Source organism: Caretta caretta, chromosome 1, assembly GCF_965140235.1.
Source record: "Caretta caretta isolate rCarCar2 chromosome 1, rCarCar1.hap1, whole genome shotgun sequence".
Lineage (NCBI taxonomy): Eukaryota > Metazoa > Chordata > Testudines > Cheloniidae > Caretta > Caretta caretta.
The window spans coordinates 7252478-7273960 of NC_134206.1; the positions used below are offsets into that span (position 1 = coordinate 7252478).

General features: G+C 47.3%; 1 protein-coding gene across 1 annotated transcript; it reads left to right on the top strand.

The window, feature by feature from the left end:
- The first annotated feature begins 11712 nt into the window (after positions 1-11712).
- LOC125631359 (olfactory receptor 52K1-like) lies at positions 11713-18054 on the top strand. Its single transcript, XM_048837923.2, has 2 exons — positions 11713-14911; positions 17314-18054. The coding sequence occupies exons 1-2, from the start codon at positions 14877-14879 to the stop codon at positions 17981-17983; spliced, it is 705 nt and encodes a 234-aa protein (XP_048693880.2). The 5' UTR covers positions 11713-14876; the 3' UTR covers positions 17984-18054.
- Positions 18055-21483: the final 3429 nt, after the last annotated feature.

Below are 21483 nucleotides of genomic sequence, written 5' to 3' on the forward strand. Positions count from 1 at the left end.
AGGCAGGGTGCTGGGATGAACCCTGCTCCTGCAGGAATCCCGCAGCACGGGGCCCAGACGTTTCTATTGTCCCACATAAAACGACATTTCGCCTCAGAAGTGCTGCAGTGCCGCCTCTTGCCCCCAGAGGCCGCTGTGGCGCTAGACCAGCCGGCATGAGCGCAGCCGGCTTTTCTGGCGCCACAGCGGCCTCTGGGGGGCAGCGGGCGGCACTGCAACACTGCTGAGGCGGAATGCGTTTTAGGTGGGAAAATACAGCACGATGCGGGGCAGATGGATTCTGCACTTCCCCAGATGTGCAGAATTCCCCCCAGAGTAACCTGATTGACAGACCCTCTCATGTCTGCTCCCATTCAAGATTATGTGTGGGAATAGGCCATCTACTCTCAAGCACCTTATTCATGGCCGTGTTCGTTTTTTTCCAAATGCATGCAAAGGAAGGACAGGTGTATGACAGAAGCACTCCTTTTCGCTGCTGGAATTACTTTCCAGGGGGCATGTTTGTACATTTCAGCTGTTCTGTCCGCCCCAAGGTTCACATTTTGGTGGGGAAACTTGACGCTGCCCTTTTTTCAAGCCACACTGCAGAGAAGAGATGAAAATGCTCTGATGCCCCTAAAACACAGAGCCTGAGCTCGTGTAAATGGGCGTAACTCCGCGGACATTGAGGGACTGGCCCAGAGGCTATTACTCCCCTGCATCTGAAAGGGCAATGTTTACAGGAGAAACTACATTTACATTTTCACACTAGTCAATTTTTTATCTCCTTTCTTTACTCAGAATGTGTAATGTTTGTCTCAGACATAGCTATATGCAGACATAAATGTCAGAAATAATGAGTTATAACAGGTGTCGCGGATCCACAGGATTAGCGCTGTGGCCCCCCAAGCTTTGGAACAGTCTCTGGTAGGAGCCCCATCAGTGTGCCGGATCCCCTACGGGTCTTGCTCTTCCTCCAGAGTGAGCCACATGGCTTCACCATCTCCTTAAACTGAACCACTGGGTTTCTGCTCTCATGCTTCACCCCATGAGCTCTGTTCAGTGAGTCTGACTGAAGCAGACCCCCGATGGAGGCTCGACCACACTTCAGGGATTACTGCTCCTCACCCAGCGTTTGCAGCACCGTTCACAAACGAGTCGGGTTTATTCATTAACTGGAACATGGCATAGGTAGATGTCAAGGTTCCTTCCCCACTCTGAACTCTAGGGTTATAGATGTGGGGACCTGCATTAAAACCTCCTAAGCTTACTTTTACGACCTTAGATTAAAACTTCCCCAAGGTACAGAATTATTTTACCCTTGGATTTCTACTGCCACCACCAAACTTTATCTGGGTTTACTGGGAAACGTCATTTGGACACGTCTTTCCCCCCAAAATCCTCCCAACCCTTGCACCCCACTTCCTGGGGAAGGTTTGGTAAAACTCCTCACCAATTTGCATAGGTGACCACAGACCCAAACCCTTGGGTCTTAAAAAAATGAAAAAGCATTCAGTTTCCTTACAAGAAGTCTTTTCATAGAAGTAAAGGAATCACCTCTGTAAAATCAGGATGGTAGATACCTTACAGGGAAATTAGATTCAAAACATAGAGAATCCCTCTAGGCAAAACCTTAAGTTACAAAAAAGACACACAGGCAGGAATATTCATTCTATTCAGCACAGCTATTTTCTCAGCCATTTAAAGAAATCATAATCTAACACATACCTAGCTAGATTACTTACTAAATTCTAAGAGTCCATTCCCGTTCTGTCCCCGGCCAAAGCATCATACAGACAGACACAGACCCTTTGTTTTTCTCCCTCCTCCCAGCTTTTGAAAGTATCTTGTCTCCTCATTGGTCATTTTGGTCAGGTGCCAGCGAGGTTACCTTTAGCTTCTTAACCCTTTACAGGTAAGAGGATTTTCCCTCTGGCCAGGAGGGATTTTAAAGGGGTTTACCCTTCCCTTTATATTTATGACATGCCCCACAAATCTCAGCTAGGGTGAAACGCTGGCTGGGATTTCTTCCTGGAGCTCTAGGAAAAAACAGAGTTAATAAGACACATGCACCTCTAAATATACTACCAACTACATAAAGACTAACAATATTTTCCACATCTCAAGGATGATTTTTAACCAGTTTATTCTGGGGAAACTTTCACGGGAGAGTGCATCAGCCACTTTGTTAGAAGTTCCTGAGATGTGTTGGATGTCAAAATCAAAATCTTGGAAAGCTAAACTCCACCGAAAAAGTTTTTTGTTATATCCCATGGCGGTATGAAGCTACTGTAGCGCAGCATGGTCCGTTTGCAGGTGGAAACATATGGGCGTAGATTTTCCAGAGCGTAGACAATGGCGTAACATTCTTTTTCACTGACTGACCAGTTGCTTTCCCTCTCAGACAGTTTTTTTGCTGAGAAACACTACAGGGTGGAATTCTTGATCAGGTCCTTTCTGCATTAAAACTGCTCCCACACCACTCTCGGACGCATCTGTGGTTACTAGGAATGGTTTGTCAAAGTCTGGGGCCCTTAGTACAGGGTCAGACATGAGTGTCGTTTTAAGCTGGTTAACGGCCTTCTGACACTCTTCGGTCCACTGAACAGCATTTCACTGTTTACTTTTGGTGAGGTCTGTCAGTGGGGCGGTGATTTGGCTGTATTGTGGAACAAATCGCCTGTAATAACCGGCCAAGCCTAAGAAGGATTGAACCTGTTTCTTTGACTTTGGGACAGGCCACTTTTGGATAGCATCCACTTTGGCCTGTAGCGGGCTGATAGTTCCTTGACCCACCTGGTGTCCAAGGTAAGTCACTCTGTTTAGGCCTATTTGACACTTCTTAGCCTTAACAGTTAGTCCTGCCTCCCTTATGCGCTCAAGGACTTTTTGTAGATGTTCCAGGTGTTCTGCCCAGGAATCCGAAAATATGGCCACATTATCAAGGTAGGCGACTGCATATTCTCCTAATCCCGCTAGGAGACCATCTACAAGTCTTTGGAAAGTGGCAGGTGCATTCTGCAGCCCGAAAGGGAGTACGTTAAATTCATACAGCCCGAGATGTGTGATGAAGGCTGACCTTTCCTTGGCGGATTCATCTAGCGGTACTTGCCAGTACCCCTTGTTTAAGTCCAAGGTAGAGATGAACTGAGCCCATCCCAGTTTCTCTAATAGTTCATCTGTGTGTGGCATTGGATAGTTGTCTGGGCGAGTTACAGCATTTAGCTTACTGTAGTCCATGCAAAAACGTATCTCCCCATCTGGTTTGGGAACTAGAATCACTAGAGATGCCCATGCACTTCCAGAGGGGCAGATTACACCCATCTGTAACATATCCTGGATCTCCCGTTCTATAGCAGTTTTAGCTTGAGGAGACACCCGGTAAGGTTGGACTTTAAGTGGGTGAGCATTACCTGTGTCAATGGAGTGGTATGCCCGTTCAGTCAGTCCTGGAGTGGCTGAGAACATTGGCGCGTAGCTAGTGCACAGCTCCTTGATCTGCTGTCGCTGCATACGCCCAAGGGTCATGGAGAGGTTCACCACTTCCACACCACCAGCACTTTTCCCTTCATACTAGACACCTTCAGGCCACTCAGCGTTGTCTCCTCCCTGGGCTGTAAACTGACAAACCTTTAATTCTCTGGAATAAAAGGGCTTTAGAGAATTAATATGGTCCACCTTAGGCTTTCAGTTGGAGGTGGGGAATGCTATGAGATAATTAACAGCTCCCAGGCGCTCCTGGACCGTGAATGGCCCTTCCCACGATGCTTCCATTTTATGGGCCCAGAGTGCCTTTAAGACCATGACCTGGTCTCCTACTTTGAAGGAACACTCTCTGGCATGTTCATCATACCAGGCTTTTTGCTCTTTTTGAACATCCTGTAAGTTTTCTTTAGCAAGGGCTAAAGAGGTTCGGCGGGTGTTTTGTACGTTGGTTACAAAGTCCAGAATGTTAGTTCCTGGAGAAGGTGTAAATCCCTCCCATTGCCGCTTCACCAACTGTAATGGCCCCTTAACCTCACGGCCATATACAAGTTCAAATGGTGAAAACCCTAAACTGGGATGTGGTACAGCTCTGTAGGCAAAAAGTAACTGCTGCAACACTAGGTCCCAATCATTGGAGTGCTCATTTACGAATTTATGTATCATGGCCGCCAAAGTTCCATTAAACTTCTCCACCAGGCCATTTGTTTGATGGTGGTAAGGAGTGGCAACCAAGTGATTTACCCCATGAGCTTCCCAGAGGTTTTCCATAGTTCCTGCCAGGAAATTAGTCCCTGCATCTGTGAGGATGTCAGAGGGCCAACCTACCCTGGCAAAAAGGTCTGCTAGTGCCTGGCACACACTTTTAGCCCTGGTGTTGCTTAGAGCTACTGCTTCCGGCCATCGGGTGGCAAAATCCATGAAAGTCAGTATGTACTGCTTTCCTCTGGCTGTCTTTTTTGGAAAAAGACCCAGAATATCCACAGCTACTCACTGAAGTGGAACTTCAATGATGGGGAGTGGCTGGAGAGGGGCTTTGACCTGGTCTTGGGGTTTTCCCACTCTTTGGCACACCTCACAAGACTGGACATAGGTAGAAACATCCTTGCCCATTCTGTCCCAGTGGAATGACCCCCCAAAACGGTCTTTGGTCCTGTTCACCCCAGCATGGCCACTAGGATGATCGTGGGCTAAGCTCAAGAGCTTGGCCTGGTATTTAGTTGGAACTACCAACTGTCTCTGAGGATGCCAGTCTTCCTGGTGTCCACCAGAAAGAGTTTCCTTGTATAAAAGTCCTTTTTCTACAATAAATCTGGATCGATTAGAAGAGCTGAGAGGCGGTGGGTTGCTCCGTGCCGCCGTCCAAGCTCTCTGGAGGCTTTCATCTGCTTCCTGTTCAGTCTGGATCTGTTCCCTTGATGCTGGAGACATCAGTTCCTCATTGGACTGTGGACCTATGCTTGGTCCCTCTGGAAGCGATGTAGGGGATGGGGCTGTTTCCGTTGACTGTGAACCGCTCTCCGCTGGGAAACTATGTTGGGGTTCAGGCTCCGGCTGAGCCTCTTGTGTAGGGTTATGGGCTGCTGCCCGGTTCAGGTTCGGTAGGGCCCTCTGGTGTTGAGGTTGCAAGTACTGGATTCAGTGCTGGCAATGGGTCTGGTGCTGGTTGTTCCGCTGGTTCCGGTTCTGGGACTGGTTCCGTCTGGGTCTCTGGGACTGGATCCACTACTGCTGTTGCAGACATTGGCCTGGGGTCCGGGTCCATCACCTCTGACCGGGTCCTGATAGAAGTTTCCGGAACAGAGCTAGGCCTCATGGCTTTTTTAGCCTGGCTGCGGGTGACTGTTCCCACCCTCTTGGCCTGATTCACAAGATTGGCCCAGTCTTCCCTCAACAGCATGGGGATGGGATAATCATCATAGACTGCAAAAGTCCACATTCCTGACCAGCCCTGGTACTGGACAGGCAATTTGGCTGTAGGCAAATTGAAAGAGTTGGACTTGAAGGGTTGAATCGTCACTGGGATCTCTGGGTTGATTAAAGTGGGGTCCACTAAGGAAGCATGGATAGCTGACACTTGTGCTCCAGTATCCCTCCACGCGGTGACCTTCTTCCTGCCCACACTCACAGTTTCCCTCCGCTCCAAGGGTATCTGGGAGGTATGTGGGCCTGCGGATCTTTGATGTGATTCCGGTGCAATGAACTGTAATCTGTTGGGGTTCTTGGGGCAGTTGGCCTTTACATGCCCCAGCTCGTTACATTTAAAACATCATCCAGCTGACGGGTCACTGGGGCGAGGTGGGTTGCTGGAGAATGGGGTGGTGGGACGATAAGGGGTCTGGAGGGTTCTTTGGGAGGTAGGTGGGGTCTTGGGCAGCCCCCAGGAATAGGGTGTGTTCTGGGGTTGTTCCTTCTGGTCTCCGCTCCAACTGCGACCAGTTTTCTTCTTCTCTGCCACCTCCACCCATCTGGCTCCAATCTCTCCTGCCTCGATTACAGTTTTGGGCTTCCCATCTAGGATGTATCTTTTTATTTCCTCAGGAACACCCTCTAAGAATTGTTCCATTTGCATTAGGAAGGGCAAATTTACTGGAGATTCAACACTTGCTCCTGATATCCAGGCATCCCAATGTTTCCCAATGTGGTAGGTATGTCGGATAAATGACATGTCTGATTTCCACCTTAGGGCTCTGAACCTCCGTCGAGAATGCTAGGGTGTTATCCCCATTCTGATTCTCGCCTTGGATTTAAACAGTTCATACTTGTTCATGTGTTCTTTAGGCATTTCATCTGCCATCTCAGCTAAGGGTCCACTGAGCTGCGGCCTCAGCTCTACCATGTATTGGCAGGTAGAGATGTTGTACCCAAGGCAGGCCCTTTCGAAGTTTTCTAAGAAGGCCTCAGTATCATCGCCTGCCTTGTAGGTGGGGAACTTTTGGGGTTGGGAAGTGGTACCTGGAGAAGGATTGCTAGGGTTTGTTGGTATATTCTGCTGAGCCTTTATCTTCTCCATCTCCTCCACATGCTTCCTCTCTTTTTCCTTCTCTTCCAGTTCTTTGGCCCTTGCTTCCATAGCTCTCCTGTGAGCAGCCACTTGGTGTTGTTCTGCCTCTTTCATTGCCTCCCTTTCTTTGTCCTTTGCCACCATTTCTTTGTCCTTTGCCGCCATCTCTTTGTGCCTTGCCGCCATCTCCCTCCTGTGGGCAGCCTCCTGTACCTCCTTCTCCATCCACATGAGTTCTATCTGTCTTTCATGTTCCTTTTGTTTTTCAGCAGCCTCAAATATGGCTAATTCCAGCTTTTGTTGAGTTGTGGAGTCTGTCATCCTAACCTCTCTGTTTTTAACTAACTTTACACCCCAGGTTTAGAAATAAAACAAACAAAACTTGGCTTGTAAAATTTTGCTGTGCTGGAATAGGATACCTATTCTCTGATAGTGATTGTCAGCCTACAGAAAAAGACAATTCCCTTTGTCTCTGCTCTGGCCCCAAATCAAAGCAAAAAAGCTTCCAACTATTTCCAGTTGGAGACCTGCTTTCCAGCAGCACAAAGGATTTAAAAAAAATCAAAATCCTAAAAAACCCAAAAACTAACACTTTTGTCTTCAGGCAAATAGGTAGAAATCCCCTCTATTTACTTTTAGGGGGAAAAAAAAAAACCTCAGGTTTGTGAAAACTGTGAATTTCCCCACAGGAGAATAAGTACTCTGCCTCCAGGCAAAGAAAACCTGCAGTTCACAAAGGTAATTCTCTTCTGTCTCTGCTCTGGCCCCAAAGCAGAGAAAAAACTAGCTGCTTTCAGTTGGACCTCCTTTCCAGCAGCCCCAAAGGGGAAAAAAATTCCTTTTTAAAATCTGTTTTTCTGGTTCAAAAAATCTCAAACTGATCTCAAAAGTATTTCAGGTTAATCCCACCACTGCCACCATGTCAAGGTTCCTTCCCCACTCTGAACACTAGGGTACAGATGTGGACACCTGCATGAAAACCTCCTAAGCTTACTTTTACCAGCTTAGGTTAAAACTTCCCCAAGGTACAAAATTATTTTACCCTTGGATTTCCACTGCCACCACCAAACTTTATCTGGGTTTACTGGGAAACGTCGTTTGGACACGTCTTTCCCCCAAAAATCCTCCCAACCCTTGCACCCCACTTCCTAGGGAAGGTTTGGTAAAACTCCTTACCAATTTGCATAGGTGACCACAGACCCAAACCCTTGGATCTTAGAACAATGAAAAAGCATTCAGTTTTCTTACAAGAAGACTTTTTAATAGAAGTAAAGGAATCACCTCTGTAAAACAAGGATGGTAGTCACCTTACAGGGAAATTAGATTCAAAACATAGAGAATCCCTCTAGGCAAAACCTTAAGTTACAAAAAAGACACACAGGCAGGAATATTCATTCTATTCAGCACAGCTATTTTCTCAGCCATTTAAAGAAATCATAATCTAACACATACCTAGCTAGATTACTTACTAAGTTCTAAGAGTCCATTCCTGTTCTGTCCCCGGCTAAAGCATCACACAGACAGACACAGACCCTTTGTTTTTCTCCCTCCTCCCAGCTTTTGAAAGTATCTTGTCTCCTCATTGGTCATTTTGGTCAGGTGCCAGCGAGGTTACCTTTAGCTTCTTAACCCTTTACAGGTGAGAGGAGCTTTCCTCTGGCCAGGAGGAATTTTAAAGGGGTTTACCCTTCCCTTTATATTTATGACAGTAGTCTTTATGGCAGCAGAAAGAACTGAAGGTTAAAGCACAGTTCATTCTGGTTAGCTCAGAGCCCAGCCAAGCTGTAGTAACCCTTTGGTTCAAGCTCTGTTGGTCTCCCAGTCTGACTGCCCTGGTCAGAGTCCAGGTGAGGTCCCCAGCTCCTTCTAGCAGCCAGCTCTTATCCCCCGAACCCCACCTCACACCTCTCCAGTCCTTTGATCTCAGGCTATCGATTGTTGTTCAGTGGGGAAGTCCATCTCCTCATGGTGAGTGGGGTGCTAGGTGCCAAAGGCCCAGAAAGCTAGGAGACTCCTAGACCTACGTCTCTAAGGTCCAGTCTACACTAAAGACCTATCTCCGTATAACTATGTCACGTGAGGATGTGAAAAATCTACAGCCTTAAGCGATGCCGTTACACCGACCTAACCCACACGTAGACAGCCTATGTTGGTGGGAGAGCTTCGCCCACTCACCCACTGAGACCTCTCTCCCATCAGCTTAAGAGCATCTTCATTAAAGCACTAAGGTGGGACAGCTGCATTGGTGCAGCTCCGCTGATGCCTTATTTTAGGTTCCCTTAGCCTGCCCTGGGTGCAAACAGTCCTTTCCCACCCCTGCTGGGTAACAATGCAGCACATGGGAAACTTTCTTCCGGCAACTCGCAGAAGTTACTAGATCGCACACCCTGGTTCTCATGGGAGACTTCAGTCATCCTGATATCTGCTGGGAGAGCAATACAGCGGTGCACAGACAATCCAGGAAGTTTTTGGAAAGTGTAGGGGACAATTTCCTGGTGCAGGTGCTGGAGGAAACAACTAGGGGCAGAGCTCTTCTTGACCTGCTGCTCACAAACCAGGAAGAATTAGTAGGGGAAGCAAAAGTGGATGGGAACCTGGGAGGCAGTGACCATGAGATGGTCGAGTTCAGGATCCTCACACAGGGAAGAAAGGAGAGCAGCAGAATACGGACCCTGGACTTCAGAAAAGCAGACTTTGACTCCCTCTGGGAACTGATGGGCAGGATCCCCTGGGAGAATAACATGAGGGGGAAAGGAATCCAGGAGAGCTGGCTGTATTTTAAAGTATCCTTATTGTGGTTACAGGGACAAACCATCCTGATGTGTAGAAAGAATAGTAAATATGGCAGGCAACCAGCTTGGTTTAACAGTGAAATCCTTGCTGATCTTAAACACAAAAAAGAGGCTTACAAGAAGTGGAAGACTGGACAAATGACCAGGGATGAGTATAAAAATATTGCTCAGGCATGTAGGAGTGAAATCAGGAAGGCTAAATCACACCTGGAGTTGCAGCTAGCGAGAGATGTTAAGAGTAACAAGAAGGGTTTCTTCAGGTATGTTGGCAACAAGAAGAAAGCCAAAGAAAGTGTGGGCCCCTTACTGAATGAGGGAGGCAACCTAGTGACAGAGGATGTGGAAAAAGCTAATGTACTCAATGCTTTTTTTGCCTCTGTCTTCACGAACAAGGTCAGCTCCCAGACTACTGCACTGGGCAGCACAGCATGGGGAGGAGGTGGCCAGCGCTCTGTGAAGAAAGAAGTGATTTGGGACTATTTAGAAAAGCTGGACGTGCACAAGTCCATGAGGCCGGATGCATTGCATCCGAGAGTGCTAAAGGAATTGGCGGATGTGATTGCAGAGCCATTGGCCATTATCCTTGAAAACTCATGGGGATCGGGGGAAGTCCTGGAAGACTGGAAAAAGGCTACTGTGGTGCAAATCTTTAAAAAAGGGAAGAAGGAGGATCCGGGGAACTACAGGCCAGTCAGTCTCACCTCAGTCCCCTGAAAAATCATTGAGCAGGTCCTCAAGGAATCAATTCTGAAGCACTTAGATGAGAGGAAAGTGATCAGGAACAGTAAGCATGGATTCACCAAGGGAAAGTCATGCCTGACTAATCTAATTGCCTTCTATGATGAGATAACTGGTTCTGTGGATGAAGGGAAAGCAGTGGACGTGTTATTCCTTGACTTTAGCAAAGCTTTTGACACGATCTCCCACAGTATTCTTGTCAGCAAGTTAAAGAAGTATGGGCTGGATGGATTCACTATAAGGTGGGTAGAAAATTGGCTAGATTGTCAGGCTCAATGGGTAGTGATCAATGGCTCCATGTCTAGTTGGCAGCCAGTATCTAGCAGAGTGCCCCAAGGGTCGGTCCTGGGGCCGGTTTTGTTCAATATCTTCATTAATGATCTGGAGGATGGTGTGGATTGCACCCTCAGCAAGTTTGCGGATGACACTAAACTGGGAGGAGAGGTAGATACACTGGAGGGTAGGGATAGGATACAGAGGGACCTAGACAAATTGGAGGATTGGGCCAAAAAAAATCTGATGAGGTTCAACAAGGACAAGTGCAGAGTCCTGAACTTAGGACGGAAGAATCCAATGCACCGCTACAGACTAGGGAACGAATGGCTAGGCAGCAGTTCTGCAGAGAAGGACCTAGGGGTGACAGTGGACGAGAAGCTGGATATGAGTCAACAGTGTGCCCTTGTTGCCAAGAAGGCCAATGGCATTTTGGGATGTATAAGTAGGGGTATTGCCAGCAGATTGAGGGATGTGATCGTTCCCCTCTGTTCGATATTGGTGAGACCTCATCTGGAGTACTGTGTCCAGTTTTGGGCCCCACAGTACAAGAAGGATGTGGAAAAATTGGAGAGAGTCCAGCAAAGGGCAACAAAAATGGTTAGGGGTCTGGAACACATGACTTATGAGGAGAGGCTGAGGGAACTGGGATCGTTTAGTCTACGGAAGAGAAGAATGAGGGGGGATTTGATAGCTGCTTTCAACTACCTGAAAGGTGGATCCAAAGAGGATGGATCTAGACTGTTCTCAGTGATAGCAGATGACAGGTCAAGGAGTAATGGTCTCAAGTTGCAGTGGGGGAGATTTAGGTTGGATATTAGGAAAAACTTTTTCACTAGGAGGGTGGTGAAACACTGGAATGCGTTCCCTCGGGAGGTGGTAGAATCCCCTTCCTTAGAAGTTTTTAAGGTCAGGCTTGACAAAGCCCTGGCTGGGATGACTTAGTTGGGGATTGGTCCTGCTCTGGGCAGGGGGTTGGACTAGATGACCTCCAGAGGTCCCTTCCAACTCTGATATTCTATGATTCTATGAGACACACACAGGACTCAAAAAACAAATTACAAAATACTTCAACCACATCACAACAGGAGTTGTTCTCCTTGTCCTCTGAAGGCAAGACAAGAAGCAATGGGCTTAATCTGCAGCAAGGGAGAGACTTAGGTTAGATAGTAGGAAAAACTCTCTAACTCTCAGGGGAGTCAAGCTCGGGAACAGGCTTCCAAGGGAGGTTGTGGAATCCCCATCACTGGAGGTTTTTAAAACCAGGCAGGACAATCACCTGTCAGGGCTGGTCTAGGGATACCTGGTCCTGCCTCAGTCTACAAGGGGACTGAACTCGATGACATCTCGAGGACACTTTCAACCCTGCATTTCTATGATCTCCCACCTGCAACCAACCAACCCCAGCTGGGTAAGGAAGCCTCGCTGAATCAATATGCTTCATCCTAGAGGTAGCTGGCTGGGGCTTGGGAAGATGGTAGGTGGGAGCAACTTCCAGAGTGGGAAAGCCAGGCTGTCCATTCTGGGGTTCAGCTTGGGAGGCAAAAGCAAAACCTTCCCATGAGCTGCTGATTGCTGGGGGGATGGGACCAGGGGCACAGACAGATTCCAAGCCATGCAGGACTAATTCCAGCCTCCTATACACTCCTGTGGTGCATTTCTGCTGCTCTGCCTCTTCAAAAATAGGGTGAAAGCTGCTAAACAGACAGGACACTAAGCACAGGCGGCCCCGAATTTTACAGGAGACGTTTATGATAAGAGCCTTCCTGTAAAATCAAAGGGCAGGTCTTTTTCCTGCAAAATAAGAATCTTTACATGCTATGAGAAATGGTCCTATTACAGGGCACGTAATGGGAGAAGAAAGCCCTGTGTCTCTAAGCACCCTGGGGAATGATCAACTGCTCCTGCTGGAGGGGAGAGAAGGGAAGGTCCTCATAGGTCAGTCACGTGTGGTCCATTCCCAAATGATTGTCTAGGAGGCTCTTGATCTGCTTTGCACACACAGATGCGACTCGGTTGCTTAGCCTTTTTGGTTGGACTCTCCTACAAGCTGGAGGTTGCTGCCGGCAGAGTCCCCTCCCTGAGAGACGGTCACTTTGGTATACACTTTCCCCCTTGATCCACCTTGGCCTGCATTTGTTAACCAGCCAAGCATGCAGCAAAGCCCATCTTTTAGCCTGGGCAATGGGAGTGATGGGGGCAGATGAAGCAAATGTGTCCTGACAGTCACTGTCCCTGTGGCTCTTAATGGGCCAGCTGAGGGAGTGGCGGAATACAGGCAGCTCAGCCCATGAAGGGTGGCTTTGTCTGTAACCCTTCTGCTCGTCAGAGTTGGCAGCAACAAGGGCCGGGTTCAGTATCTAGGGGTTTCATTCCAATAACACAATGCAAACCGGCTCGAGCCCCCACCCAGTGACCTGGGACAAATATATACCACCCCCGCTGGGCGCCTCCAGGAGGCAATACTTCCCCTCTCGCAGGCACAGAGACTGAGTGTAGCAAAAAGCCTTTTAATAACAGAGAGAAACAATGTGGCATTATGCTGGGGAAACACCACCAACAGGATTCATAACACAACCCATGAGCAAAAAACCCACCCCAAGCAAATTGGGACGTGTCCTTTCCCTTTGGTTCTTGAGTCCAGCAACCCAAAATCACCCAAAGTCCCAAAAGTCCAATGACCCAAAAGTCTCTGTCCCTGGTCAGGGCAGCCCCAGAGTTCGAAAGTTTATCTACAGAGTTTCACCTCCCAACCTGGGTGGACATGGGGGTGGTTAAGGGGCACCTTACATGGTCCAAAGCTGATTGCCCCACCTCTCCATGGGGCTCCACTCTACCAGCCACCCCCATGAGCTGCTCCAGGCATCCGACAAACTGCTCTACTCCACCAGCCATCCCGCAAACTGCCCCACAATATATCTTCAGGCTCCCCCGCTACTTAATGCAACATTCAGTTATTTCAGCTCTTGGTAAGTTTAGCTCTTTTGTGATTTCCGCTTGTAGTAAGGGAGCTTCAGTGCTGGTGCACCATTAGCCCAAAGTGAATTCAGCTCAGCAGTCTATAACTAGACTCCTAAGGGAACCAAAATTAGCTCTGATATTTTACAGTAGAAAGAGAAGGAAGCACAATTAACATGTAAGGCCCTCACTAAGGAGCCCATACCACAAAGCATTAATACCTATCCCCAACACCTCTTCATTCACTGGGTTTTGGAACCCATGACCCTTGCCTAGCGAGTGCTGCTTAGTTGATGGTGAGTCCCTTCATCATAACAAAAGGCCAAATATAGTTCCACTGTCCTTGATTCACATAATCAGGATAATAACAGTTTATTCCTGCCCCAATAACAGAGAAACTGGGGATCCTATAGCAGCCAAAGTGACCATCTCGGTAGGGTGGGTGTGCCTATGCAAATGAGATCAGCCCCTGAAGTTCTTTTCCACAACCCACCATGACTCGCCACCAGACTTCAGGGTAGAGCTCATCCTGACTCTGCTTACATGTCTAAGGAAATGTTTCCAGTTTTATCTCATGGGGTGCCTGGAATCCTAAGACTGGAGCTACAAAACAGAAATAAACACATAAACTGAATACTTACGGAGACTGCAGGGCAGATGCAGCGGGAAATCATGGGAAGGCTAAAGAAGGATGTGGAAAAATTGGAAAGAGTCCAGTGGAGGGCAACAAAAATGATTAGGGGGCTGGAGCACATGACTTATCAGGAGAGCTGAGGGAACTGGGGTTATTTAGTCTGCAGAAGAGAAGAATGAGGGGGAATTTGATAGCAGCCTTCAACTACCTGAAAGGTGGTTCCAAAGAGGATGGAGATAGGCTGTTCTCAGTCGTAGCAGATGGCAGGACAAGGAGCAATGGTCTCAAGTTGCAGTGGGGGAGGTCTAGGTTGGATATTAGGAAACACTATTTCACTAGGAGGGTGGTGAAGCACTGGAATGCGTTCCCTCGGGAGGTGGTGGAATCTCCTTCCTTAGAAGTTTTTAAGGTCAGGCTTGACAAAGCCCTGGCTGGGATGATTTAATTGGGGATTGGTCCTGCTTTTGAGCAGGGAGTTGGACTAGCTGACCTCCTGAGGTCCCTTCCAACCCTGATATTATATGATTCTATGATTCTATGAAAAGTGCTCAGGTGTGGGATATAACCCTGGAGAGGAAAGACAGGAGCATTTATATGAATCCTAGGCAGAGAGCCTGGAAGCAAACATACTTAGATTTCAAATATTCTGATGCACAGAGATACAAGCAGGGTTCAGTTAGGTGGCTTGTTTAAATATTTTATGAGTCTTCTCTCTCCCACCTCCTCTGGAAGACTTTTCATTTGATTTTTTCTTTTTGGTTTTTCCCTCTAATAAAAAATACAAATGATTTGACAAGACCGCATCAGAGCTCATATTCTTTTAGCCCTATACTCCCAGCCCCTCTGAACAGCTCGAGGCACAGCCCCCACCAAACGTAACTCTATAGTGACCCAAGTCTCTCAACTCCCACTTGGGGAGTAAAGTCACCAGGGTGTCATTAGGAGGTATAAATACTCTCACTCAGTTGATCCTGGCCGAGTGCAGAGTCCTGCAGTTTGTGCTTGACTTCAGCATATGCTGAGAGGGAAGAAGATGCAGCCAGGGTTTAGGTAAGATGGGGAGTTTATATTAAAGCTAATCAAGGATCTTTCTAAATAGGAGACTTTTAAAGCAAATGGAAAAATTTGGGCCAAATCTGCTGTCAGTCACACTGGTGTAAAACTGGAATGATTCTGGATTTACACCTGTATAAGTGAGAGCAGAGTGAGGTTGATCATTTAGAAGGGAACTATTTAATTCCATCAGAAAAACAAACAAACAAACAAATGATGTGAAGAAACCATTGAGTATTCAAAACATCAGGGGCATTCAGGTTACACACAGATCCATAGTTCTCTCCCCTGGTACAATTGCACTGTGAGAGACTCTTTATTGTGTAATTCTGTTACCATGGGAGATTTCAGTCTGGGGGACATATGTTTTGGCAGAGAAACAAATAATGATTAGGACAGGGCAGTCCTCTAAAACGATCTCAGTCACTTGCTAAACTGGGCTCACTTGAACAACGTGCAGGTTACATTACAAAGTGCATTACAACTAAATGTGAGGTCCTACATCGAGGAACCAAGACCACAGATCACACTTACAGGATGGGGGGGCTGTGTTTTAGAAAGCACTGACTCAAAAAAGAACTCGGAGTCATGATGTGTAACCAGCTGTACATGAGGTCCCAGTGCAGTGTGGTGATGGAGAGAACAAATTCCCTCCTTAAAGGCATAAGCAGGGGAATATGGAGCAGAAATAAAGAGGTGTGCGGCTTGGAGAGACCATCACTGGACCCTCTTTCTAGGTCCGGTGCCCACACTTCAAGAAGGTTGTTGACAGATTGAAAAGGGTTCAGAGCAGGTGATCATAATGGTCCCTTCTTGCCTTAAAATGTATGAATCCATAATTATTTGATCACAATTTTTTCTCAGTTCATGAAATAATTAATAATTTTTTCTGCAACCTTCCATCAATATGGTCTATAGCAGCTTGTAATATTTTTCCCTTTGTGAAAATAGTTTCTGTATCTCTGTTCATTTGGACTTTTTATAGCATAAAATTTCTTCTCTCCAAAGTCTGTTTTGAATACATGTGACTTTTCTTAAGAACCTTTGATGAGGGACCTTGTCAAAGGCTTTTTGAAAGTCCAAATACACTATAGCCACTGGATCACCCTTGTCCACATGTTTGTTGACCTCCTCAAAGACTTCTACTAGACTGGTGAGGGATGATTCTGTTCTTTCCCATCATTTCAATCTATTCGCCTGTTTCCGAAGTTAGGCTCACTGGGCTGTAATTGCTGTATTCAGAGGCTGATTTAAGTAATAGGTCACATACCACAGTTAGTAGTTCTGCAATTTGATATTTGAGTTCCTTCAGAATTCCTGGGTGAATCGCATCTGGTCCTGGTAACTTATTCCTGTTTAATAGATCAGTTTGTTCCAAAACCTCTTCTGTTGACACCTGGGACAGTTCCTCAGATTTGTCACCTAAAAAGAACGGATCAGTTATCCCAGAAGTCAGTGGGGAGTTCTCCCCCAGGCTTCAATGGGAGCAGGATCAGACTCATAGGCTCTTTTGGTATGTCTACGCAGCGAGCGGCAGTTAGTCTCACAGCTCGGGTTGACAGACGAAGGCTCGTGCTTCTCGAGGTACCGCGCTAAGAATAGCTGTGTAGATGTTGAGGCTCGGGCTCTGAACCTGAGTTCAAAATAGCACTACTCATGCATGTTCCCCGATGTACTACGTACATCCAGGCTGAATACCCAGAATGTGCTGCTGAATGTACCAGGTACATCTTGATACATGCAGCTTAACACGCCAGGTATTTCTAGGCTGGAAGCACATGCCGTACAGCCAGATATACTCGGTACATCATGGCAAATGCACACTAAACAATTTGCATCTCCTAGGACCAAGGTACACCAGGTAGGATACTTGTAACCAAGTGGGGTTCATTACTTGTGACTTGTAATGACATTCTAAGAACGCAAAATGATTTTGCACAGAAAAATATCAGGGTTTGTATAATTAGTGTTCTTGCAACATGATTGATGAACTCAACAAAAGGTCAGTCCATTTCTTCCAGAGCTGAGACTGGCCCCTAGCATGTATTTAATTTACAGGTCCGTTCATTCCATGTGTTATGTTTTATTGAAAGGAAAGACTTGCAAAAGACGCCACAACAAGACCTGTCAGGTTCCAATGGCACAGGCTCTGATCCATCAGTGTTCTTCCTGACAGGCATCCCGGGGCTGGAAGCCCTGCACCCCTGGATCTCCATCCCCTTCTGCTCAATGTTCTCCGTAGCCCTTCTAGGAAACTGCACCCTCTTGTATGTTATCAAGACAGAGCCTTCTCTCCATCAGCCCATGTTCCATTTCCTCGCCATGCTGGCCGTCATCGATCTGGTTTTATCCACAACCACCGTGCCGAAAATACTGAGCATCTTCTGGTTTAATTCAAGGGAGATCAGCTTTAATGCCTGCCTGGTGCAGATGTTTTTCCTTCACTCGTTCTCCATCATGCAGTCTGCTGTGCTGCTGGCCATGGCCTTCGACAGGTATGTGGCCATCTGCAACCCCCTGAGATATGCCACCATCCTGACCAATTCAGTGATAGCAAAGATCGGGCTGGCAGCTTTGGCCCGGGCTGTTCTGCTAGTGGTCCCCCTCCCCTTCCTCCTCAGGAGGCTCCCCTACTGCGGGTCGCATGTCATCGCCCACTGCTACTGTGAGCACATGGCCATGGTCAATCTGGCCTGTGCCAACACTATGTTCAATAACATCTATGGGATCATCGTAGCTCTCTTCATCGTGGGGCTGGATCTGATGTTCATCTCCCTATCATATGTCAAGATCCTGAGGACTGTCTTAAGCCTGGCATCCAAGGAAGAGCAGCTCAAGGCTTTCGGCACCTGTGTTGCCCATCTTTGTGCCATCTTAGTGGTCTACACACCAGTGGTCCTCTCCTCAATAATTCACAGGTTTGGCCATCAAGTCGCCCCACATGTACACATCCTGCTGGCCAATTTCTACCTTCTCTTTCCTCCCATGATAAACCCCATCGTGTACGGTGTGAAAACCAAACAGATTCGTGACCGGGTGCTTCTCCTGTTCCGAGGAAAAAGCTTCTAGGCTGAGCAGGAGGGGGCTGCTGAGCAATCAGGAAGCAGAGGATGCAGGATTGGTTTTCTGAGTAACTTAGACAGCATGGTTGTGGGGGCTTTGTGTACGCTGGGATGGGAACTCCATCTCCGACTCATAGGGAGCCATACACAGTCCCCTACATGACATTAGTGCTGCTGGCCAGAAGGTGATCTTAGCCATGACCTTGTCCTCACTCGGCCTCATGTGTGTAGTGCTGGTAACAAAGATGAGTGTGAAGGCTCCTTGCACCTTCTCTTGCTGTGCTGGAACATCTGGCCTTTATTACTGGCACACCCAGCCGTAGCCACGGACGTGCATGCTGCAGGAACAAATGAAGCTGTGGTGTCTGAACATTATAGAGCCTATCCTAAGTTGTTTAATAATACCACTGTGACACTCTGTACCTCGGGAGAACACCCTGCACCCCCATGTGCATCCTTATAATATGATTGTGTCGTATCCAGTGCAAAGTTTGTCATGCTCAGGGTTTAGCTGATCACCATATATGAGGTCAGGAAGGAATTTTCCTCCAGGGCAGATTGGAAGAGGCCCTGGAGGTTTTCGCCTTCCTCGGTAGCATGGGGCACGGGTCACTTGCTGGAGGATTCTCTGCTCCTTGAAGTCTTTAAACCACAATTTGAGGACTTCAATAGCTCAGACATAGGTGAGAGGTTTATCGCAGGAGTGGTTGGGTTAAATTCTGTGACCTGCATTGTGCAAGAGGTCAGACTAGATGATCATAATGGTCCCTTCTGACCTTTTTTCAGAGTAACAGCCGTGTTAGTCTGTCTTTGCAAAAAGAAAAGGAGTACTTGTGGCACCTTAGAGACTAACCAATTTATTTGAGCATGAGCTTTCGTGAGCTACAGCTCACTTCATCGGATGCATACCGTGGAAACTGCAGTAGACATTATATACACACAGAGACCATGAAACAATACCCCCTCCCACCCCACTGTCCTGCTGGTAATAGCTTATCTAAAGTGATCATCAAGTTGGGCCATTTCCAGCACAAATCCAGGTTTTCTCACCCTCCGCCCCCAACACACACACACACAAACTCACTCTCCTTCTGGTAATAGCCCATCCAAAGTGACCACTCTCTTCACAATGTGTATGATAATCAAGGTGGGCCATTTCCAGCACAAATCCAGGTTCTCTCACTCCCTCACCCCCCTCCAAAAAACCACACACACAAACTCACTCTCCTGCTGGTAATAGCTCATCCAAAGTGACCACTCTCCCTACAATGTGCATGATAATCAAGGTGGGCCATTTCCAGCACAAATCCAGGTTTTCTCACCCCCCCCCCCATACAAACTCACTCTCCTGCTGGTAATAGCTTATCTAAAGTGATCATTAAGTTGGGCCATTTCCAGCACAAATCCAGGTTTTCTCACCCTCCCCCCCTCCCCCCCCACTGCTGGTAATAGCCCATCCAAAGTGACCACTCTCTTCGCAATGAGTATGATAATCAAGGTGGGCCATTTCCTGCACAAGTATCTATGAATCTATGAATCTATGTCGGGTGTCTTTGGAAGGCTTATGATGCACTGAGCATTGTTCTTATAGTACTGTTATAGGTTGTAATTTCATGTACATAATTATGAGGCTGAAAATGTGTCCTCAAGGCTTAAAACAAGCCCAGGCAAAACTCTCCAGGAGCAGAGGGGACCCTCACAGTGACGCAGCGAGCAAGGTGTATGTACAGCTTGTTACTCCAAAAGGAGTTCACACTTTAAGCACTAATATTTGTGATTTTAAGTGAGTCTTCAGTGCAGTGGCTAAGAACAGTCAGGAGGAGGTCACAGTTTTGTTATTTTCTGTTTATTTATTTTGGGTGAGGGAAATAAGCACAAGAAAGCAGAAAAATGACTACCAGTGAGGCGGCTACAAAACTAGAGTGGGCCAGACTGGAAGAGGCAGAGAAGGAAAAGGACCGCAAGTTTCAAATGTAGCAGGCAGAAATGAGGCTCAAAGAAGAGGGTGCTGCACACAGAAGGGCTATGGAAGAAAAAGAGAGAGAGAGAGAAAAAGAGAGAGAGAGAGAAAACACCAGCTGGACCTGCTAGAGAAGCAGAACCAGAGGCCCCCGACCCCAACAACTCCCATCACTCCAAAAATCCACAAATGAGAACACTTATGTCCTGCATAGAGTGAGGAGGACGATATTGCTGAATATCTGACTGCCTTCAACAGGCTGTGTGTGATACATGAAATCCCTGCTGGTAAGAGAGTTCCTACCCTGATTGTGAAGTTAACTGTAAAGCTCGAAATGTGTTCCATGAAATGCCTATTGAAGATGCTTTAGACTATTGTAAATTTAAACATACTGTTTTGTGAATTTTCAGATTACCCCTGAAACATATAGAGTTATATTTAGGGATCTTAAGAGGGATATTGGGATGAGTAATGGGGAATATGTAAACAAAATGAAAGATTTGTTGGGAAAATGGGTGAGGGGTAAAAAGGTGGCAAGTTTTGAAGGAATGCTTGGTCTTGTTGCTCAAGAGCATTTCCTAGGCATATGTAAGGCTGATGTAAAGCAGTGTCTGTGGGACAAAGATGTAAAGTCTGGGGATGAGATGGCTGTTTTAGCTGATGCCTTTGAACAGACTCAGGTGTCTACTGAGGCCAGGCCACAGAAAGAGGGGTTTAAAGCTGGTGGGAAGGGAGGATCCCATTTTATCCCTAGCAAGACGGAGGGTTGCTGGGAGGCTGGGTATTCACCTCCCCAAAACCATTCCTCAAACCCTCATCCCAAATCTCCTGTAAAAGCAGAAGAGCCCAAAAAGGTGCTATCAGTGTAAGTCCACTGATCCCCTGAGGAATAAATGCCCTGGGCTAGGAGGAAGCAGGCAACCAATAGTTCATGTTAGTTCTGCTGTCCTCAACACAGAACCCCCGCAAGCAATCAAAACTTATCATATTGGCCCTGTGAGGTTAGCCTCTGCAGAACTAGCTATGGAGCATGTTAAGGCTGTCCAAATTAATGGCAGGGAATATTCCGGGCAGAGGGATACAGGGGCCCAGATCTCTCTGGTTAAGCAGAGTGTGGTCCCAAAGGCCAGTATGCTGCCTGGCCAAATGGCAGAGATTGTGGGGGTGGGCGAAAGCAGATTCCTCATACCACTCGCTAAAATCCGTGCAGTGTGGGAAGCTTTGGAAAGTGTTTTGACTGTGGGAGTAATAGAACACCTCCTAGCTGACCTGCTCCTCGGTAATGATTTTTTCCATGTAGCTCAGGTTAAAGTACTTGCCTACAGAAGGAGGGAGTTTTATGCTGGGGCACCCAAGGGAAAGGGTAAGGTCTCAGGAACCGCTGAGAGAATGGGAGAGTGTCTCCGTGATTCTCCTGCAGCATGGGAAAGCCACGTGCTTCCAGATGGGAGGGTGGTTGAGACCAACTCCTGCACTGCAGCTGGAGGCAACATCACATCAGGAAAAGATGGGGGTGTAACGCCTGCCAGGGAGAGAACTGTCCAGGC

Bases quoted from the DNA above. Each gene is read 5' to 3' on its own strand.
- LOC125631359 (XM_048837923.2), top strand. From the start codon at position 14,877: ATGCTGAGAGGGAAGAAGATGCAGCCAGGGTTTAG. The intron at 14,912-17,313 runs GTAAGATGGGGA...GTTTAATTCAAG, and splicing joins AAGATGCAGCCAGGGTTTAG to GGAGATCAGCTTTAATGCCT.